Here is a 23,242-nt window from a genome sequence, read left to right on the forward strand (position 1 = left end):
TGGGAAAAGTTAGCTTCCATTAGGGGGAGAAGGTTACCAGTTAGAAGCTGTGATATTTCGGGCTTGGAGGACGCCTGTAATGAATGCAGCAATGCAGGTTACCAATTATTACAATTAGTTGTTTACGCCGCTCACTAGAGTGCTGTATTTCTTCCTTTAGCTTCCCCAAACTTACTCTTTTCATTTTACAATGTGATGACATTTCTTTTTTTCCTGTCCAGGACCCCACCCCTTCTTCAGTCATCTGTCCACCCTACTGGCTATCAGAGCTATTTGAACCACTATTTGTTAGTCACTTTTGCATAAAGATCTTTTGCAGTGCAGTGCAGCATATACAGGTATGATGCTATTATTATTGTACATATATTAATTAATATTGAAAAATAAAGTTGAGAAATAAAAAACTAGTTGTCTAATATTATTTTTTCTATAATATCCCCAAATATCAAATCTATCAAAGCATTTTAAAAATTTCTGTTATTCAGGTTTTTTTTTTTTTATTGTCTTGTTGGAGGCAGTGGGTTTTCAGGGTTTCAAAATGTCCTTTCTTAGCGAACCCCTACTGACCTTCTGCCCTAGATGTACCAGTCTGCCAAATTTCACATTTTTAACAAGAAATAATGTTTGTGTGGATGAGTGAGTCAGTCAACATTGCATTTTAAAATCACACACAAACTGCATATTTTATATATATATATATATATATATATATATATATATATATAATATACTGTATATACACAAACACACACACACACACACACAAAATTTCACATTTGCTTTTGCAGTCCTGAATTGCTGTGAGTATTAGCATCGTATTTTTAGACTGCATAAAAAAAGATGCACATCACACCATAACTGAATCACTGCTTAAGAAAAACAGGGATGTGTAATGTGGTACTGTAATGCGGATGACACTTTTATCAGGTTATTGATGAGTGTATCTTACCTTTAATAGTAAAGTTAAGGTGTATTAGAGAAACTGTTCAGCTTTATTATGAAAAAATATTTTTTTAGAAATAATGACAATAAAATACATTTCTCTATAAAAACAAGACATTACATTTTTCTGAACCAAAAAAAAAAACTTCACTTTCACTGCCACTTTGAAAAGGCCAGGCTGCACAAACTGAATGTGTATCAGAGATATACCTGATAATTTTGGCAAGCTAAGAAGGTCAGGTAATTTCAATTTAATAATCATTCTTTATTTTACCAGTATGCATGAGCACCCATTCATCCATTTATTACTGAACCTGATAGTTTCAGTTCAGAGTTGTGAGGAACGCAGCATGTAATGCAAATTGCTAACACATTAGGCTCAGAGTTACCACTCATATAATTTCTTTTCCATTTTTGATTAATCAAGGGTTGTAATTTAAAGAGAATAAAACATAACAGCAGTGGCATTTCACAGCTTGATTTTTGAATGATTGGTACTAATTATCACACGTCACTGGATTCTTCTATTTAAAGAGGCAGCAGAGAAATGGAACAGTTATGATGGCTCTGTCTGTATTCTGTTAATTGTGGTTAGCTGTTAATTTATAAGAATTACCTAAAAAAAAAAAAAAAAAAAAAAAAAAAAAAAAGACCGAACAATGACTACTTCTAATAGCAGACACAGGATGATAGATATGTAACATTTACTGCATTATCATGTTAACTTCAAATATGAATGTTAACTTTAAAAAATCTGTGAAAAAATCAAAACACTAGAGTATTGTTATTTGCCTTAAAGTTAGTATAGATTCATGGACTGTTCCTGCCTTGTGCAAGTGAATGGCCCAATGAATTGTATTGTATTGTATTGTATACTCTAATTTAAATGAAATAAAAATTTACAAATATTCCAGTAGCAGCTCACTACCACAACCCTGAATTCAATAACTGGATTAAGAAATGGTAGAATGGATGGATCATGCTATACAAATACACAAAAATATTGTGAAAGAGCTACTGTAGATATTTTAAACAAGCTGGATTGTGAAAGAGCTACTGTAGATATTTTAAACAAGCTGGAAAATGGAGTAAACACATCTAAGCATTGTGTTGCTGTAAAAACTTGTGCTCTATCAAGATTATGTGCATTATTTGTCTCTTAATTGTCTATCAGTAAAAATAACTATTGCAAAAACCCCTAAAACTCTTTTGAGTTTTATTTTAGGCTTTGCTCCTTTTTACTACTAACAGTGATATGGGGTAATATCTTTTCTATCGACTACATAGTGTAGTACTAGGGTGTTGTACCGTGTTAGCCATTATGAATGTAGAGAAAAGCCAAGCAAAATGACACCTTTTATTGGCTAACTAAAAAGATTACAATATGCAAGCTTTCGAGGCAACTCAGGCCCCTTCTTCAGGCAAGATGTACATAGTGAAAATTTGCACTATATAATTCCAGTGTATGTATCAGCACTTTAGATAAGTATTTCCTATTTCCTAGATATTTGTAACACATCAACTTTATTGCATTCAACCTACAAGCTACACTTTGTTATCAGTGGTACTTAACTTGAAGAGTCTAAAGCATTTGAATTTTCAATAAATGGTACTATTATGGCATTCAGCTTTGTGGTGCATGATTGCCTATGGCAAGGATTTCTCATACAATATATCCTTAAAACCCTTCTGCCACAGGTAAAGAAAATGTCTAATGAAGCCCCTAGTAAAGGCAAAGAGAAGAGCTAGGCTAGGAGAACTTCCTGCATATGCAAGAATGACTTTGCCATGGAACAAGAAGCAGTCTTTTGCCCCAAGCCATGACATCTTCCTGACTGATCTGCTGTAGATGCATTTGAGTCCCTGACTATACAATGTAATCCTCACTATATAAAATGGAACATAACAGGAATAACATATAGGATGACTAATAGCACGCTAGAATACCAAAAAGGCAGCTGACAAATCTTTAAAAAACTGAATGCAGGCCCACCAAAACTATTATGTTGTATTATATTACTCTGTCACTTTCATTGCAAAGGTAATCATACTTATATTCTACATAGTAAGCAATTCCTTTCCCTGCTTAATCTGACACATACCACCAGGAAATGAATGGACTTCTTTGTTAATAAGATACATTCTTTACAATGCAGTTACTTTATCTAGTATATTAACTAATGAATTTAAATACTTGTAATCTTTAGGTTTTAGTGTTGTTGCTCCGCGTATTCAGTTAACCAAACACAATTACTGCTTACTAGACTAATTTGGTAGGTTTTTCTTCTTAAAGTTCAATTTGACTCCTATGTCCCTATAAATCTTCATATGGTCAATTTATCCCTCACAGCTGGTGCAGTCCATGATTCTCTGTATACAGTGATTTCCTTATTATATAAAAATCTTCATCTAGATGCTACATTACTACTAATATTTTTTTCATCTACCATTCCCAACTTATTATTTTTTTTTTAACTTTTAAAGATAACTATTGAAAGATATTAATAATATTGTGTCTTCAAATAAACTGTTTGTACAGATTTTAAAGAAGCCCTCACCTAGCTAGGAGTGTTAATTGATTTGTTAGTTGTGTTTCTAGATCTTACTCTAATTTGCCTTTGCTTAATCTTTCACCAGCATTTGACAAACAGTTTCCATTACATCATGGGAAAACATGTGTATCCCTTATGTACCTTAAATAGTTTATATCTTATTGATCAATGTTGCAATTTAATAGGAGTTGGCAGGAGAAAGCCAGGAAAGTTAGCTGATATGATACAGGATTCATCATAAATCTTTCTTTAAGTTACAATATCTAAGCCAGAGCTGCAGGGCTGAAGTCACAAAACAAAATGCTCATATTTTCTTTCCATGAAGTTATTTTTCTTTAGATTGTTGTTTGAGTGCATGTCTCTTACAAAGTCTTTTCTTTTGTACAAGTTCAGAATCATCATTTTGTGCACTGCTTTATATAGCTTATATACATATGTGCAGGGCAATCTTGCTGTCACAAATGCAAGAAACAAAATGGCTCATTGAAATCACAGAGGACAATTAAACAATCAAAACAATAAGAAATATCTCCAAAGGTCATGCAAAAAGACAACTTCCCTTCTGAGATTAATGCGGTGTACCAATAAATAAATACAGGTAAAATTCCTAAATTTTACCTGTGTTTATTACCTAAAAAATATTTAGTTGTAATGAAAATTTCGTAGTAATGAGATTCCGCATTTGTCACTATAGTGCTTTCTTTAACTTGCGTCTAGGTGTTTGCAATCATTTCAATAGCTTCTTTCACATTAATTTTAATCTCCTTCTGTCTACAAGTTATGCTGATGAGAATTTTTCTCAGCATTTCCTTGTAATAATACACTTCAGGGTGCGAATGATGCCCAAATCCAATGGCTGAAGCACTGCTGTGCAACCGGGTGTGAGGAATTCAACGCGAACATTATCTGTATGTGGAAGCATGCGGTGGGCAGCACAATTATCAATCAGAAGCCAAATCATACTTTTCCTCTTCTTCATATTGTGAGGTTTCTGAACTCTTTTGGGACACCCACCCAAAGGGACGACACGCTGAAGTGCGTCATAAAGCTCGATTGCTGCGTCTGTGGAAGATTGTTTGTCCGTTGCCAGGGCAGGGCAACAGCAGGCTCACAGCGCTGCAGGCAAAGCACCACAGAAGCAAATCCTAAAAGACTGGTTGCACTACAAGTCCCTGTCTTGCACCCCAAAACACGAGGCTGAGTCTCAGTACTTTAGCAAAACCAGCTTTATTCAACTTGAAACTGGAAGAGCAGGGTTATTGATTGTAGCGGGATCTACCACTCTCTTATACACAGACACAGCAGTCAGGCAGGGTTGTGGCTAGGTTAGTGGCCAAGTAATACTGTTCCGTGCATTTACAATGTTCCTTGCATCACCCTTCGAGATCTTTTCTGTTTGTTTCAGCAGCAAGCGGCAGCAGAGCTGTGAGCCTGCTGTTGCCCCGGCAATGAATAAACAGTCTTCCACAGACATGGTGATCGTATATTGGGACGCTCTTAGACATGTTGTCCAGTTGGGGGAGGTCCCAAGAGAGTTTAGAAACCTCACAACTGTGACTTTGCTTTTTCTTGAATGAGTGGCGCATTAATAGGAATGCTTCTTGAACGAGCATCACTGAACCACATAAGAACAACTTTTTCAACGTCTTCAAATGCAGCAGTTCACATACGTTTGCAACCTGAGATTTTTCTTCTTTTTTTGCTCGGTCTTTCAAGAAAGTTGACAGTGTTGATGGTGAAATCCCAAATTCACTGGCAACATCATTTTTCTTTTTTGCCGGAATCGAGAGCTGCAAAAATTTACAGTTTTTTTTTTCTAATATGAACTGTTGTCGTTTTCGTGTCTGCCATTTCTATAGGAGGGTGACAATGAGTTAAATTTCAATGGATGGTTTTCAAATGTTGACGAGCAATAACCAAAAGGTATCACTGAAAACCACAGAAAACAAAAACAGCAAAAAAACAGTACGAAGAAAGAAAATTTTTTTTTACAATGTTTCTGTTTGGGGATTGTTGTGCACAATTGAACTGCGACCACAGAACTAACTGCTCAGTGGATGATTCATTCAGGCATTTTGGGCACTTCGTTGTAATGAAAGTATCTGCTGAATGTATTTTGTAGTAATGAGATTTCTATAAGCTTGTGTCATATTGGGAAACTATCGGGACCATAAACATACTTCGTTGTAATAAAAATTTCGTTCTAAAGGTATTTGTTGTAACGGAATTTTACCTGTAAATAAATAAATAAAACGCCAGAATGAAAAGATCATTTTTAAAAATTCAGTACTAATGTGTACCCTTATTGTGATGGCACCTAAATAAAGAACAACAAATAGAATAAAAACCTCTAGTGCTCCATGCACTGACAGAGAAAAACAATGAATTATTCAGATGTTTGAAAGAGTTTAGATCTTGTCTTTTTTCTTATATACTTGATAGGTGAAAATTATTATAATTATTCTAAAATTACAAGTTCAGACATCCCAATCACATGCTCGTTAGGTTAACAAGTAGCTACTTTAAACTGGTATCTTAATGGTTAAACAGCTTTCTCTCTGACCCAAGCATTTAGGTATGAATCCTGGTCCTGTCACTGTCTAAAATTTAAACATTCTACAGGTAGCCAGGTATATCTTCTTAGAGAATTGTTATTTTTTCCCACATTCCAAAGACACATCTGTACTGCAAATTGAATTGTTATATGCAGGTCAAGCTGTGTATGTGAATTTAGAAAGTGTTCTTCTAACAGTGAGCCAAGGATACATGGAATTAACTATAAAGTAATACGTTAGAGAGTAGAATGTTACAGACTTTTAAAATCTGACTTTGTTTATTTTAAGCAAACAGGACTGGTAAGCTTTGTTGAACTGAATAATCTGTTCTTATCAAAGTTATTCTAATGCATTTTAAAAAGGTCTAATATCCCATCCAGGTTTGATTCATGCCTTGCACCATACTGTTCTAGGACTAAATCTGGTCTATTCAATTCTTGCCTGTTGCTTTGCATTTCTTAGAAAAGCCACAAAAACAAATCTTTAGTAGATTGAAGACAGCAGTCTTTGGGAAACATACAGAAGGCCTGTAATTAAAATAAATAACATTCAAGCATCATATGAAAACAAATACAAGTACATTAATAATAAATCAATAAATACATACTAGCTGAATGGCAATCATTAAAACTGTTTTAAGTGAAAATGTCCTGTCACACAGATCAAACAGATCTTCCAGACTCGGTCCCAGCAGTTCAAGCACCATTGCATTATATTTTCCACATGGCCCAAAGTAATAAACCTGAGGTATCCCATCTATAGAAAAAAGCAGAAAAAACAAACTGATTAATAATGCACTGTGGCGCTCATAAACAATGTCATAAACAATTTAACAGATCATTAAGTATAATCTACCTTTACATAAGTCAGGGGAAACACAATTCTTCAAAATAAAACCTGAAACCACTGACATTTTACCTGGATATTAAAGAAAAATAAACTGATGAATCTGGGTCAAAAAGTGATAAAGTTAGCAAATACAGTGCATTTAAAAATCTAATTGAAAAACTGGTATACTGTACTGCAAAATTCAAAATGATTATCAGAGAATTTTGAGACATGAACCTTCTCTTCAACTATCTACCAATCAATGTCTTGTGTATGAGCTACCAACCCAATCAAAGACAGTCATCCATTGTTTCATGCTAGATTAAATGATTCTGAAGAATAACAAATCAATGACAGCAGCAATGACTCTTCTGCCTATTTTGTGAAACAAACCACAAATAAATCAACCATTTATAACATTTACCTATAGATGTATAAAATATGCAATACTGCCATTACTGCTGCAGTTAAACAATGAAATGGCATGGAGGGTGGTCTTGCAAGGGATGTGTCTGAAGCACTCTTTGCTGACTATATTACGTAAGACATGACCCTCTCAAGTAATCTGAAAAACATACTTTTCTTTGACATTAAATACAAAACTAGACCAGCTGAAATGGAAACAAATACATAGGTTTAGTAGTTACAGTGATTTCAGATGCACAGAGACAAAATAATATGATGGATAAGCTTATGTCTTTCAAGAGCATATTTTAAATAACTGTTGCTTAGTCATGCTTTTCCTCTCTCATATTATTTAGCCTCTCACTATAATTACCTTTGAACAATAAGCCTGCTACACTTCAAGACCATGTGCTGCACCTTAAACACTACATTTCAAGGACAAAAGTAGAAAACAACATCTGTCCTTTAGATAATGGTCATCCTTTACAGACAATCTATAGAATTATGTGACCCATGAGAATAAAAAGCATTATTAAAGAGCATCTTTGGAAAAGCAAAACAAGCAAGGGATTTCCTGTCAAGAAAAAACTATCTGACAGGAATATTTACCAGTATATTGTCAATGCATTAACTTATTTTTTGAGTGCATTGAACTGCACACATGTGGACAAATAAAGCCATATGTGTTTGTTATCTCTTACAAAACACTTATTTACTATTTTAGTTTAGTAACAGTGGTGAAAGCTAAAGGGATGCCTTTACTATTCTGTTGAAATGTTTCAGTGAGAATTCAAAACATGCTGCTGAAATTATACAAACCAGTTATTGTCATGCTATACCAAAGAGAGTTAATAGGCCTGACTGCATAATTTAACAGAATTTCTGAATTTAAAAGCAATGTTTCTGAGCTCAGTACTGTATAATCAGAAAAAAATCACCGAGTATGAAATCAGCTTTTGGTAGAAATTTACAAAGCTATTGATGCCATAGTGCTTATTATTTAATTGGAGTTCACATTTCATATTAATTCTCTTATAAGCAGTTTTATTCTTAATTCACCTACATTGTTTCTTATACAGCTGGGCATTAACAATGAACAGCTAAAGATGGGAACTAGGAAGTTACAAATCATAGAGATTAGTTTAGTGTAGGTGGGAGTATTGAATTTGAGAGGATGCACAACATAACATTCTGAAAGAGTTAGGATATAGACAATACTACTGAATTCCATGTACAATAAAATGTTCTAAGATTTTCAGGTAAGGATGGTAGAAATTATGAGGTATTCACTAATCATGGCACTGGACAGGGGTAAAATTGTTGCATGTTGATTAGCACATGCAGGTAATAATTTCATTGTACTCTGTACATGTGGCAATAACGAACCTCTAAAACTAGAAACCTATTAAACTGAAATGTAGATTATTCTATAATGAAAAATCATTTTTAAATAAATTACATTTCTGAATTTTACTATTTAATATTTTTTCAATTAAATAAATGAAGAAAAACACAGAAATTGCACCAATAAAATATTCCACTTCACACTAGCTTATAAGTCCCAAGAGATACTTAAATTATTAGTATGCATGGCATGGACTGATATGTCCAATTTGGCATTATGCCACCATGAGCCTCACAAAGATGGAGAGTAAAGTAAATACAAATGAATCTCTGACTGTAAATAAAAATAATACAAACAACTGTCAGGAATGCTACTGTTTAGCATCTAACAATAACACAAAATTTAACACAAAGCATTGGCTGGTTTGAAATCTGAATGAAGAAGGTCATAGTGAAAATGACAAACTCCTCAGTGCAGCATATTTAAATAAGCTTTTCATTATTTGCACCAGAACAAACGTTGGTAAAAGTGGAGAAATGTGGTGTGGTGTCATGTCATCAGGAATTTGCTCTTGTTCGCATTTTTCCCTCAGGTCAGGATTTTGAGAGAGTCACTATGACTTGCTGCTCGCATCTGGTATTGTCTCTCAGGAAGGTATCCTCTTTACAGCCATAGTACTTTGCCAATCACACTGACAAAGCAAGTTTTCAGTTTAAATTTTAAAGGAAGACTACAGACAGCTCAAAAATGGAACATGCCTTACTTAATAAGTTCTAAGATTTCAGAATCCCATAGAGCACAATAAGGAAATGAATTCTTCCATATCCACTATGCATTTTGCATGTTGATAACCGCAGTCCAATGATTAATATATATGAAATCCAGTGATCTGTGAGGTTTTTTTTTTGAGATGATTATGTTTAATTACAATTTATTAAGTGGTTTAATATATACCAAGTATAAACAGCTCCTTTTGTTGAACACAAAAAATAGTTTCATTTAAATAAATGATGTTTTGCATTTTACTTTTAATGGGTTCTTTATTCCATTGAAGGATTCAAGGAAAACTGAAGAGTGATGCCCCAGAGGTGTTTTAAGAAGAGATGATATTCAGTGTCAGATGCCAAGCTCAGAGAAGGGTGATGTGAAATGTCTGGACTTAAGAGAAGCCCGAGGTGTGGAACATGAAACGTTTGGAGTTAACTCATCAGTAAATGGGTACAATGACATATTCCTGTAAAGTATTGCCAAAAGAAGGATTACTGTTGACAGAGAAACAAATTTGGATGGCACCTTATCTTGCAACTGTAAATCATCATGGGGCCCCCAAGTGTGGTGATGTGTTGAATTGTCAGTTCTCAAAGACTTGTGTCTTTTTTGTATTTAAACATTGTATGTTTTATTGCCTGTGCTCCTGTTTCCATGGGTATTATGTATGATACCCAAACCTTTTTTAAATAGTAAAAGTGAATATTCAGTTTTTCGACTTTAAACAAGGAGTTTCTATGGCTAAGACAACCAGTATTACTCAACAAGATAAAGACAGCTAGGAACTGGGGACAATAAAAAAATGGTGGGTGGACAAAACACCATGACAGCCAAACTGCTCTGTCCAGGATATTTTGGGCAGATATTCATGCACTGAATAAAAGAAAAAAAAATTAGATGATATCAGTGAAAGATTGGCTTCAAGAAGAGACAGCTGAAATTGCTGTATCTTGGGAATAGGTCTGGCTGCTTATATACAACCCGGATGCAGAAAAACAGCTATGTGATTTTTATGCCTACCATATGCAGCAGACTGATTCGTCAGGGGGGCGGCACGGTGGCGCAGTGGGTAGCGCTGCTGCCTCGCAGTTGGGAGACCTGGGGACCCGGGTTCGCTTCCCGGGTCCTCCCTGCGTGGAGTTTGCATGTTCTCCCCGTGTCTGCGTGGGTTTCCTCCGGGCGCTCCGGTTTCCTCCCACAGTCCAAAGACATGCTGGTTAGGTGGATTGGCGATTCTAAATTGGCCCTAGTGTGTGCTTGGTGTGTGGGTGTGTTTGTGTGTGTCCTGCGGTGGGTTGGCACCCTGCCCAGGATTGGTTCCCTGCCTTGTGCCCTGTGTTGGCTGGGATTGGCTCCAGCAGACCCCCGTGACCCTGTGTTCGGATTCAGCGGGTTGGAAAATGGATGGATGGATGGATGATTCGTCAGGTGAAAACAGAGGAGGCAGAACATGTTTTATTGCAAACAATAAGTGCTGCACAGATATTAATGTTGCCATAAAAATTGTTCAGCTGATCTGTTGCATGTAATGATGAACATGATCAAGTGCCATCTATTTCATCTTCCAAGAGGATTCTCCAGTGTTTTTTCATGGCTGATTATATTCCCAGCCAAGCCAACACCAGCAGAACAAGCTATATAGCATTATTACAGAGCATTAGCTTTATATAGTATCCTGTTTAAATTTTGTTGTTGCTGAGGACTTAAAGTACATATAAAGAATAGTTAACCTTGGCATGTTACCTGCCCCACTAACACCCTAGGTGATCCAGATAAAGGATGCTTACTACTTAATAACCTGCCCACACCTTAAATAGTCAGTTCACCTATCAGTATTTAAGCTCACAGCTTGCAAATAGAGACTGAACTGGGAGGAGCTGGTAAGAAAAAACGTTCAGTGACGTACAAAAGAGGTGGAACTGGAGAAAAAACTAAAAGACATCTTATCTTAGATACAAGCCTGGGACCCAAACCTGCCCTCTGCAATCCAATGGCTTTCTAATCTGTTTAAGCTGTCTGCAGTATTTGTAAAATAGAAGTAAAAATAAAACATGCATATAATTGAAACAGAAAATAATTAAAATACTTAATTTTTGTATTCTTTGGATTTCAAAGCATAATGCTGCCCATAACCAGCGGCAAACTGAGAAGCATGTCTAGACGGTAATGCCATTTCCTGTTACAGCACTGACCACAATGCACAATTACTCAGTCCAGGAAGCTCTGATGAATATAAAACAATGAATAGGATGAAGGCATCATTTTGCAACTTTATCCCCAATAACTGCAGTTGAGACTGTATCATACAAAATTGATTCCCTATTAAAATTCTTACTTCCAATAAAGTAGCACAGTAACTAAAGAGAAACAGAAATCTGCATTAAAATATGATAATCGAGAAAAAGTCAGTTTTTTTTTTTACTATTTAGCATGGTGCATTGGTTGGTTCCCTGTTTCTTTTGTTTATTACTTTAAATTTTCAAAAATTCCACCAACTAAATAATTTATATAGAGGAGAAGGGAATCCTGCAGTGATCACAAGCTTAGCCATAAGTGAATAAAAACCGTAAATATTTACTAAAAATTAACCACTGAGAAATGTATACTTTAAACATGCAGTGTATATTTATATGTTCATATTATGGGGCATGTTTTGTTGTACATTAATTGTATTATATTTGAAAATGTAAACAGTAGACCGAGCTTGTCACTGAAACATATGCTATACAGAATCTGAATGAATCTAGTTTCCACAATTGCTTGTTTTTTTTTTTTTGTTTTTTTTTTAAAATATATATCGTAACAAGCAGCCCTAATGTAAAACACTGTAGCATAATAGTTAGACATGCCAACTAAAAAACAAAGTGCTCCTTTTTCACTGGAAACCAAATGGAAAATAGAAGAGTATATAAATGTTATGTTTTTAGTAAGAAGAAATTTTACTCATAGCAGAGCCAACAGTTTAGAGCTATAACAGATTAAATACATTGCATCTTTAAAAAAGGATCTGAATGAATATTGTATTGGTTTCTGTCATTGAAAAACACATCCTCTAAATTACTTTTTACAAGAGCTATACTACTAAATTAAAACCCAGCCTTCATTTATCCTTGGACTACAGTTGGAGGGTTATGAAATACAGGAATAATACAAAGTCTCAAAAAAACAAAACAAGACAGATCACCGACAAAGCTTATAAAAAAATTAATAATTCTTGTGCAGCACACCGCAGAGTAGGAGAGAGGAAAAAAAAAAAAAACCAACCCAACAGACAATTTAATATTTTGAAATCAAGTGATTGTTGCTACATGAACTCCACCAACAAAAATGTTTTGCTTTTTTTCTTTTAAAGTTATTAGGTAGTGGGTAGTTGGGCTGCTGCCTAATGAGCTATGAATTAAACAGTTTTCTTACTTAGAAAGATGTATTTTAGAGTCTCTGTGCTGTAAAACACAGCACCTTCATTTAATAAGGACTCTACTTTTCCATTTTATGCTCTGAAATAAGCATCTTTATAAAACAGTGGCTACTAAGGACATTGAGGCATACACATACAGTATCCATGAGAAAACATAACCTGCAAGATGACCTGAAAGACTTCCTATCTCACATATGTTTTAGTCAGAAAGGTGTTTAAATTAAAACTAATATGGACATAAAATGTATAAAATAAAATCTAAAAATGATCTTAGATTGAAATAACTGGAAATAGGCATAATTAAAATAATGGCAGCACTAAACACTTAGACAAACAAGTATCAAATTAACTAAGTACTAATAAGAAAAAAATGTAACTTTTATTTATTTTTTTAACATCTGAATTGGTGGATTAAAAAAAAAAAAAAAGTTTACTGACACGCCATATTGTAAATGTTAATGAAAAAAATCCCTTCCACAAACTATTACTGTTTAAAACAAATGCTGCTGGACTCTTCCTCTAAATCAGTGTATAACTACATTCATCTCACTTAAATTGTGCTTATGCATCAGTTGTACAAATTATGTATGAACAATAAAATGGTGTTATATAAAATAAAGGAAGGTTGTTTGTTTACTGCAGCAGTGCGGATATCCCAAAGAAAAAAAACAGCTTTCACAATGCAGCCCAAGGAAACATCAGATCCTTAAAAACAATCAGCAGCTTCCATGCACTAAATCACTCAAGCAGCTTTACACTCAAATGTAAAGTGTTCATAGGTAATAAAAAGAACACACCACAATATGCCTTAACCAAATTATTACTTGCATCACTGACGCTAACAGATGATTCATTACTGTTAAGGAAAACCACATCATACACCTAAGAATGAATGCGGTGACCAACATGCAACATTTAGTGTCAGAATATTTGCAAAATATAATGGTAAAAAGAGTCATAAATATGTATTAATGACAATGATCTAATATATTGAGGGCATATCTATGTACTGAGAGATCTTGTTTTACTGGCTAAAAAGTGTTTAAAGAGATGATTCTGGGGGAAAAAAATTACAGCATAGGGCTTTCTGTTTTGAACAATCATGAAAAACCTCAGTTCCCACAACATTTCATAATTGCTTCCTGACCAACAATTATTTACTAGATTGTGGGGGGCCACAAGGGATTTCTTTTATAATCGTATTCAATGCTTTGATGAAAGAATATCAGTCTTTTCAATTATACTGAGAGTCATTGCAAGCCTAGCACTTGCTTTTAATAAGGCACTTCTGAAGTACACATATACCACACTTTACAGGTTTTACTGTATTTTGGATGTATACAGATTAAGATCTGATTGACTATTCAAGCAATACTAAACATAAATTTGACTGAGATTTATTAAGCTACTATTTATAGTTTTCTATGACATAGAAAACTTGCAGCTATTAAAAGCAGGAAACTTTCTTTAAATCTGGATAACCCATGGTTAAAGAAAGATTTATTGTAGCTTAAATGTCTTTGCAACATTTGTTTATTAAACAATCTAAAACAAACACCGTTTGTTGCAGACATTTGGCACAGATTCTCCTTGGAGCTGAAATTTAAGGTCAAAGAATATTTTGGGACCAAACTAAAAAATTCAGTCTGTACCATCCAAGGTGCGGCATGGTGTGAAGTGGGTAACACTGCTGTCTTAAGAGTCTTTGGAGATGGGATCTGAATCCTGACCTGTTTGTGTGGAATTTGTACCTTTTCGAAGTATCTATTGCTACACATCCTGACCACAAAAATCTATACATGAGGACTAGATGAGTGAGTACTAAAATCTACTTTCAGGTTCCCCCCCCCCCCCCAACTGTGTTAGAGGGAGATATCAACATTTTACATAAATGGGCTCCTAATAACAATAGCGATGGTGTCCACAAATCTTCAACTGTATTTATAGTGAATTCTTTTAATATATATATATTTTTTAAAGTGATCTAAAATGTACTTAAAATCCCATCTTCTTACCCATGTTAAAATTGACACAATTTGAAAAAGAAAAAAAAAAAAAAAAAATAAAGAACAAAAACCTCACTCACTCGAGGTAGGCTAAATCAATGTCTTTTACTGTATTTTACTGTTTTATATTAACAAGCAATATAAAAACAATTCTTTAGGATATTGATACATTACAAATAATGAGCCTCTATTTTAAAAATTTTGTACAAACAATTTAGGCTTTCAAAGAGCATTAGACCTGATACAGTTAGACTAAAAAACAAACAAGCAAGAAGCTGCTCCCACTGTTTATAGCATTATTTTTATACTCAGTAGTTGCGCTCTTAAATTAAGTTTGACAAACAAACACAAATTAAAAGATATATTTTTCAACCAATGTAGTTATTTTAAATAGGCCATGCAGCAAGATGTACGGTAAGAGGCAGCGTAGTGAAAAGAGCACATAGGAGATTCATTGTACTTTTTACACCTAACAATAAATCTGAACTGAACTGATTAAACTGTATTTTTAATAATATAGGCCTTCCATTTTTTTAAAGGGCCAAGACACTTTTGCCATATCCTATTTTGCACAATCAAAAAAAAAAAAAAAAAAAACTTCAGAAAAATACAGTGTGGATAATAATACAAACTGAGCATATTAAAAGTACCATAAACCAATATTTGATTTTTTTAAAAATGCATTACGAGTCACTCTTACTGATGATATAGTAATAAAATAACTTAGCTCAATATTTTTAGTGAATAACTTCATTGACCCCTGATGCCAAATAATCTGTAAATAAATGCTGATTCTATCTAGAACCTGACACTGTGATGCAAGAACGACCATTCTGACTATGTTAAAACTTAACTGAAATGACATTGCTAAACTGGCCCATGTGTGTGTGTTTGCCCTGCACCCTTGTGACTGGCACCCTTGCGCAGAGATTGTTTCTGCCTTTTGTCTGATGTTTACTGCATGGAATAGTATCCAGCTGGATCATATCCCTATCCTGGATAAGTCTGCTAAGAAGATGGTTGGTTATATGCAATATTCTTTATCACTGAAGCACATGCGTGCTATATCAATCCAGCCAGAGCACATGGTATCTTCCTTATAGTGAAAGAATACATACAATCATAAGTATGATTTTTTTTTTCTGTTATTACTGTCTAGCTGTCTACAGAGCAGAGAGAGCCAGAATATCGTAGAGTAAGATGAATAGGGAAGCTGGCAAAGTCATGAGACTCACATCTAGCATCCTTTTAAAATGGCTGAATCTCACAATGATATACAGTTTTGTAATATGTGATGCAGATCAATACTCATGAAAGGTGAACAACAGGCAAAGTATTTTTACAATTTATAAAATATGTTTCACTTTAGAACACAATTTGGCAAATTTATATATACCATGACTATGAAAAAATAACTGACTTGAAAAATATCAATCTTATCCTTTAAGGTAGAATGATTTCTAAAATAATTCTCACTCTCTTTAACCCTAAGTATAATGAATGTTTACGCATAAAAAGCAGCAAATGTTGCTCCAAAATGCATATATATTCTTAATTGTTAATGGTGTAATAGGCATTAACACAAAATGACTGACACTGGCTTTTGAACTGTACCTTGATAACAGTCGATAAAGTCATTTACTTTGGTGTCTTACAGAATAAAATGTCCATTACTTCCATAAACAACTAAAAGGTTGATTTGTCAGGCCACAGAACTTGTTTCCACTGTCCTTCGATCCATTTTAGATAAGCCTGAGTCCAGAAAAAGTAAGTAGTGTTTTGGGCTTTATATATGGGTTCCACTGGGCATATCCAAGTCATGGTGTTTATTGGCAACATTTTTCCAAAGTACTGCTGAGCCCATTTGGTTATATCCATCATAGGAGCATGTCAGTTTTCAATGCAGTATTGTATGAAGGATTAAAGAACAAATGACCTAACGTTTTTACAGACAGAGATTTCTATTTGACTGCCTGAATCTTTTAGCAACATTATGCAGTGTAAATTATGAAATTCCTAGCAAATGGAAGTTGACAACATTGTTTTGGAACTACTGGATCATTCAGTTGTGTCATTTTTTTTGAAAAGTGGTGAACCTAGACCCAGAGCAAATGACTGAATCTTTCGTGGATGCCATCTTCATAACCAACCACCATAGTATCACCTGTTCAGGATGTTTATGGAACATTCCACATTGTTCCTATCTTATATTGTTCTTGTTGCGTTTTGTAATGCGTTGAATGCATAAAATTTGGAATTAGTATTTACAATAAATAAATAAACTACATCCATCCATCCATTATCCAACTCGCTGTATCCTAATTACAGGGTCACGGGGGTCTGCTGGAGCCAATCCCAGCCAACACAGGGCGCAAGGAAGGAAACAAACCTTGGGCAGGGCGCCAGCCCATCACAGGGCACGCACACACACGCACGCACACACACCCACCCACACACACTAGGGATAACTTGCCACTGGAAAACATTTAATTTTATTTTAAAAGTCAAAGAGGCTTCTAAACTCACTACTTTAGGTTTTTTTTTTTTTAAGATTTTACTTACTGTACCAATACCTTTTACAATGTATGTACAGTATAAATTAGTGTTGGATCAATACTAAAATTTTGATTTTGGTACCAATTATAGCCTTTGCACCTCAACAGAAGCAAATAACAGATAACTGAATTTCTCACAAAAATTACTTTTGTCACCATTTCATATCCTCTTAGAAATTCATAACACTAAGTTAAATGATTACAGCTCCCATCTTTTTGGTCACATCATTGCACTCTCAAAACACACAGAGATTTATTTCTGAATTTACTCCGTAATTGGATAAAAGTAGTAATAACAAAAACTGGTGTATGTGTTTTGGCTTGTTTATTTATTTATTTTTAAATAAGCACAGTTGCACACTGAAATTCTCTTGCCTTAAGCATAAAGCCATTTTACTTTTCGACATGTGTTGATACGGTGCTGCATGTTCACGACTATGAGTCATCGTTATATATTATTGTTATATTTTTCTCAGGTATTACTGTGACTTCTGCACTTATTTGCATGACTGCAGTACTACTGATACTACTACTGATACCGTAAAAATGCTAGTATCATTAGTTTTCAGAATTGTGGTATTGAATTGTTACATCCCTACCTCCTTTATTGATTGGCTTTGGGTTCACATCAAGTAAGAATTTTGTATTCTTTTTTTTTTTTTTTTTTTTTTAAAACTACAAAAGTATCAGAAGTATTAAAAGTGTTGGTGATTTCTATCAAATACCTATAAATTGCTATAAAAAAAAAATTACCAACAGTTGTATTAATACATACACAACTAAAACTGCTTCAGGGTAAAAAATGTGGTAAGATTATTCATTTAGGCTCTAGATCCAGACAAACTATTAGATACCTGATACTAAAAAGCATGGTCTTACAAGATCATTAAACAGTGCCAAAACCTTTCTGTGGTCTGAATGATATTCAAATGCTGAAATTCAAACAATTCTGCTTAGCACACACCACAAGCCTTACCAAGAATATGATGACTATGGTGCACAACTACTCTAAACATTCTGACCTGGTGTCATTTATCCAAGCATTTTTTGACTCAGTTATGCTATTCTTCAAAAAATTTTAAAAAGTTGCTCAGAAATATCAATTGTGATACTTAGCTCAGTTTGTGCCCTAGGATTACTAACTCCAGACTTGCAAGCCACCTAAAATATCAGCATATTTTGCCTGAATTAAAAAAGGGAAAAGATACATTTATATTTATTCTTACCATAAGATATTTTCATTTTAATTTTAGTTAAAGAATGCTTACAAATACAGCCCTGATGAAGGGATGTATGAACCCAAAATGCGCAGGCTGACTGCATAATTGGTTCCACATTTTTCCTTACATCTTTTTTATGTTCACTTCTTCAGACAAAAAAGAAAACTGTGCTGTATTTCTTTCATGTTACTAAATATTAATGAACAACTGTTTTTTCTATTGTTTGTAATTTTCCTAGTGGCTGGATATTTATATAGGACGATTTAATTAGTACTCACTTCTTAGTTTTTGTTAATTGTTAATAAAATTAATTATGTTTAGTAATGACGACAAGCTGTTAATGATTATTTTGTATGATTCTCTAGCCTTTTCAGAGTCCATCATCTTTATTTGTAAGCTATCATTTCTGTTACTTATATCTTTATGCTGTTCATATAAGCAAGAATGTTATTCCATGAAAAATTCAACACTGTTCCAACTCTTCATAATATAGGTTTAACACACTGCATGCTTTAATGCAGCACTTTATTCAAATTGAGGAAGTATAACACATTTAAAATCTTAATTTGTCAGGTTATTTACAATGTACTTTAGAAAAGACCTAGCACAATGTACAAAAGTCTATATACTTTAATAAACTATTCACTTTCAGTGACTAAACCTGCTCTATGGAATAATTGTCAATTTACATATTATTTTTGATCTTTGGATGAGGCATTTTCATCTTATTAATTCAACGAGGGGGTTTTATATTAAATGTTAATTGGAAAGGAACAAAATCCTTGATCAAAAACAGAATATGGTTCACCAGACCAAATAAGGAGAACAAAACCTATAATAAGTATTAGGTCTCTGGTGGGGCAAATCATATTTTAAAAACATGAAAACATTAATAACTTACGATTAAAGCATCATGAAAAGTTAACTATTTGCAGTTCTCTTACAGGTTGCTAAGTCCATAACATTTTATACAATTCTATAATGTACCTAACTAGAATGGAAAACCACTTTAAAATAAAATTTAATTATACTGTGTTTTAATACATTAATTAAAACGTGTTTTTAAAGTGATTTTCAATGACCCATCACCAATACATTTAGTGACATTCTTTCTATCCCCTAAGCACATATAATATGACTTCAAAAACAACATGGGTGATTAAAATTATAAAGAAGGCAATTTAACCCTGTCTGAACATCTGCTTCCTTTGGGTGAAAAGCACCATATTAGCATCTGCTCTCCATCTGCACTACACTAGACCTAGGGAACTCAATTACTGTAGACTCAGTCTGAACCTTTATTAGAGCACAGTAATCTTTGCTTAATACTCACAAAAACATTTTCATTTACATTCTGTGTCAGTAATAACAAAACGTTTCACTTCTACTTGTAATAGTTCTCTGGTTTTCTATCCCCTGGAACCAATGCAGCATAAGTTACACATCAACAGTAGCCTGCAATCCACTGTTCACAATATTAAGTTTAAATACAAAATATGAAGCTATTTATTACCAAACAATGTGTTATTGGCTTCAAAATAAATGATGCATACATACAAATGTCACAAATGATAAGGAAATAAATTTCAAAAAGATAAAAAGGCATGAATTACAAAGAAAGATAAAAAATAAATAAATAAAAAACACTCTAGCGTTAATGAGTTCTGTTAAAAGACAAGGCATCACACGTTTCTCTTGTGTCAGCCTTGCTTGTAGAACATTTGTTGGTGAACAATGGCTTAACTGTCCTATCCTTCTTAATTATCCTTCAAGCAAAATCAGCATATTGCATATTTGTGTCAGAAAGACCAGAGGGGCCATTAAGTATATTATAGCCCATATGGCATGATTATACATACAAAAAGGTCACAGCAAACTGGGTTTATTACACTTAATGGTGATTAGTGTAGTAAAATCATGCAACTTTTAAGGTTTAAAAGACACTGAAGGTGCAGAAAAGGTAGCTATGTCACTTGCTTCTTTATTCTTTTATATATTAGGTAAATAAACCTCTGAAATATATATGTATAGGTTTACCTGCATCTTGCATATCGTTAAAGTAAAAAACATTTCTTCTAGTTTTTCTTTTTTCTGAATTGTATATAATACTGTACAGCAACCATTCAGTTACTACACCACCACTTTATATGCACTGGCAAACTGTATTCAATAAACAATTCCTCAAATTGCAATACCATCAAAGTAGAAGACAACAAAGGAAATTTTAAAAGAAAAACAGTAATTCTAACTGATGTTTAAGTCAACTAAATATACAGAAGGCTACCAGGATAGGCTCACAGTTCATTGAAATATGTGGGCTTTGAACGGAGTCAATGTTAATAGTTTAATTTTATATACAGGAATCCTTTGAAATAAATGGTAAAGAGCAAAGCATTTTAATAATAAAAATTCCTGCCAAAAGATAAGTCAGCTGGATTTTTATATTATACTATGAAGAAAGAAAAAAAAAAAAAGAAATACTGAAGTGTCAAGTTAAAGTATACTTACTGGATTTTGAATGTTTACACATGCAAAAGTATGTTGATTTTCAGGATTTCAAACAACATAACATTCTCAGATGTGCTTAATCCAAATCAAGGTGGTGGACCACAAGTCACAATGCGGGAATGAGCCCGGGAAAGCGCCCACTAATGGATGTATGCCTTCACAGTGCCTATTTAGAGTCACTAAATAACTTGTTATATACATTTTTGGAACCTGGGAGCAAAAGTGGAGTACAAGGAAAAACCCCACAAAGACAAGGGCAAAACAAGCAAACTCTATAGAAATAGTACCTAGATGAAGGATGTGAACTCAAGACGATGGATCCTTGAGACGGCAAAATTCCTTTTCATTATTAAATATACTGTATATGTTTTAATTATTAGCCACATATTTCATGATTAAGTCACATAGCTGGAATACAATAGTATATTCTACTCTTTACCATTATTTGATGGCATAAAGCAGGACTACTCTGGATGGACACATTTATAAGATTTAAGGACACTTTACCATCCCAGTTTATACATGTGTTACATTTACATATTTAGCTGGTACTAACATTTTTTTGTTTATTTATTTATTGATTTGGGTGACACCCTTATCCAAGGAGGCTTAGAATATTTGAGATACAATTGTTTACATTTCTTATTTTTCCAAATTGAGCACAGACAGGTAAATTGTCTTACAGATGGTCACAGAGTGTCAGCAGCAGGATTTGAACTCACAGCTTCAGCATTTGAAGTCTAAAGCCTTAACCTTTCTGCCAGCTGAATGTGACCTAGAAACCACAAATGCAAAGTGAAATTATTTATACATTTCTATGACTGGCTATTTAAAATGTTATGTGAAGCGACAATGATAGTATAGTATGCAAACTGAACCGTATCCTTCTGTTTTAAAGCCGCAAAGCTTAGCCACCAGGTCACTGTGTAAGATATCTAAAATAGTACCTGATCATTCATTCATTCCTGTACATATACTAACACAGGATCTCTCATTCACCAGGGAAATTAGCCTAACATCGTATGTCTTGGTGAAAGCACAAGAGGATTAGGTTAGGCTAGGTAGATTTTACTATAACTACAGAGTGAATATTGAGAATTTGTACATTCCACAGACAGTACTAGGATATGAACCTGGGACACTACAGCTGTGAAGCAGCAGTGCAAACCACTGTGTTATTAAGTCTCTCTAACAAACACACATTTTAAGTTATTTCAGGAAGACAAATGGGAGACAGACAATTTAATAAATAAATCAAATAATTATAAGATAGATAGATAGATAGATAGATAGAGATATTTTTTACTAATAGATCTTAGTAAATAGAAGCTTTTTTCTAATGCACAGTACAAGAAATTCTCCAATTTAGTACAGGATACAAATATGAAACCATGAAAATTTCCAAAACAATAAAATCAACGCTCCTAAAATTTGTTTGATCTTGTATACACTAAAATGTATCTTCTGCTTTTAAGTAACTGATTTTTCCCTCACATATCTATATATAGAATAGAATAGGCACCGCCGTGAGTGGCAGCCTTTCCAGCAGCTCCGTGTAGGACTTTATCTTCTTTATCTTTCTACCTTTTTCTCTATCTCTCTGATCACTCCTACCACTTTCTTTTATGTGGACTCGTGTCCTGGACACTTTTTACTACTTGGACATGTATTTTTACACGCCAAGACTCATCTATTCAGGTAGTCAACTTCTAGCGCCAAGAACAAATGCCAGTGTCGGTGTGGTTCCCTATTTACCAGACAAGGTAAGAAGGCCGTATCGTGGCAGCAAAGCTGGCACTAAGCTAAAAATTAAGTGGCTTGCGAGAAAGTGGCGTTTTTAAGCCTTCGGTGCCTTCTGTGATCCTGGGAAATGTGAACTCAATATCAAATAAGATCGACGAACTGGCTGCGCTGGTAAAAAAAATGTCAGGACCTACAGAGAATGCAGTTTGTTGTGTTTTTGTGAAACGTGGCTAACTACCTCCATCCCAGATGGTAACGTGGAGCTACCCGGGTTTAGCACAGTTAGAGCAGACAGAGACGCAAATACCCGCGGGAAGCACAAAGAAGGAGGTGTAGCTCTCTATGTCAATACAAGGTGGTGTAACTCTGGACATGCAAACGTCAAAATCTCCACTTG

At 34.2% G+C, this 23,242-nt stretch overlaps 1 protein-coding gene across 4 annotated transcripts in view; it reads right to left on the minus strand.

Annotated features, from left to right (window-relative positions):
- Positions 1–23,242, minus strand: part of LOC114654608 (casein kinase I) — a 225,910-nt gene that overhangs the window by 48,289 nt on the left and 154,379 nt on the right. For all 4 annotated transcript variants that reach the window (XM_028805242.2, XM_028805238.2, XM_028805239.2 and 1 more), the window contains exon 5: positions 6,657–6,805. In XM_028805242.2, the coding sequence (XP_028661075.2) occupies positions 6,657–6,805 (149 nt within the window). The remainder of the gene's footprint in view (positions 1–6,656; positions 6,806–23,242) is intronic.

This window comes from Erpetoichthys calabaricus, chromosome 7, assembly GCF_900747795.2.
Source record: "Erpetoichthys calabaricus chromosome 7, fErpCal1.3, whole genome shotgun sequence".
Taxonomy (NCBI): domain Eukaryota; kingdom Metazoa; phylum Chordata; class Cladistia; order Polypteriformes; family Polypteridae; genus Erpetoichthys; species Erpetoichthys calabaricus.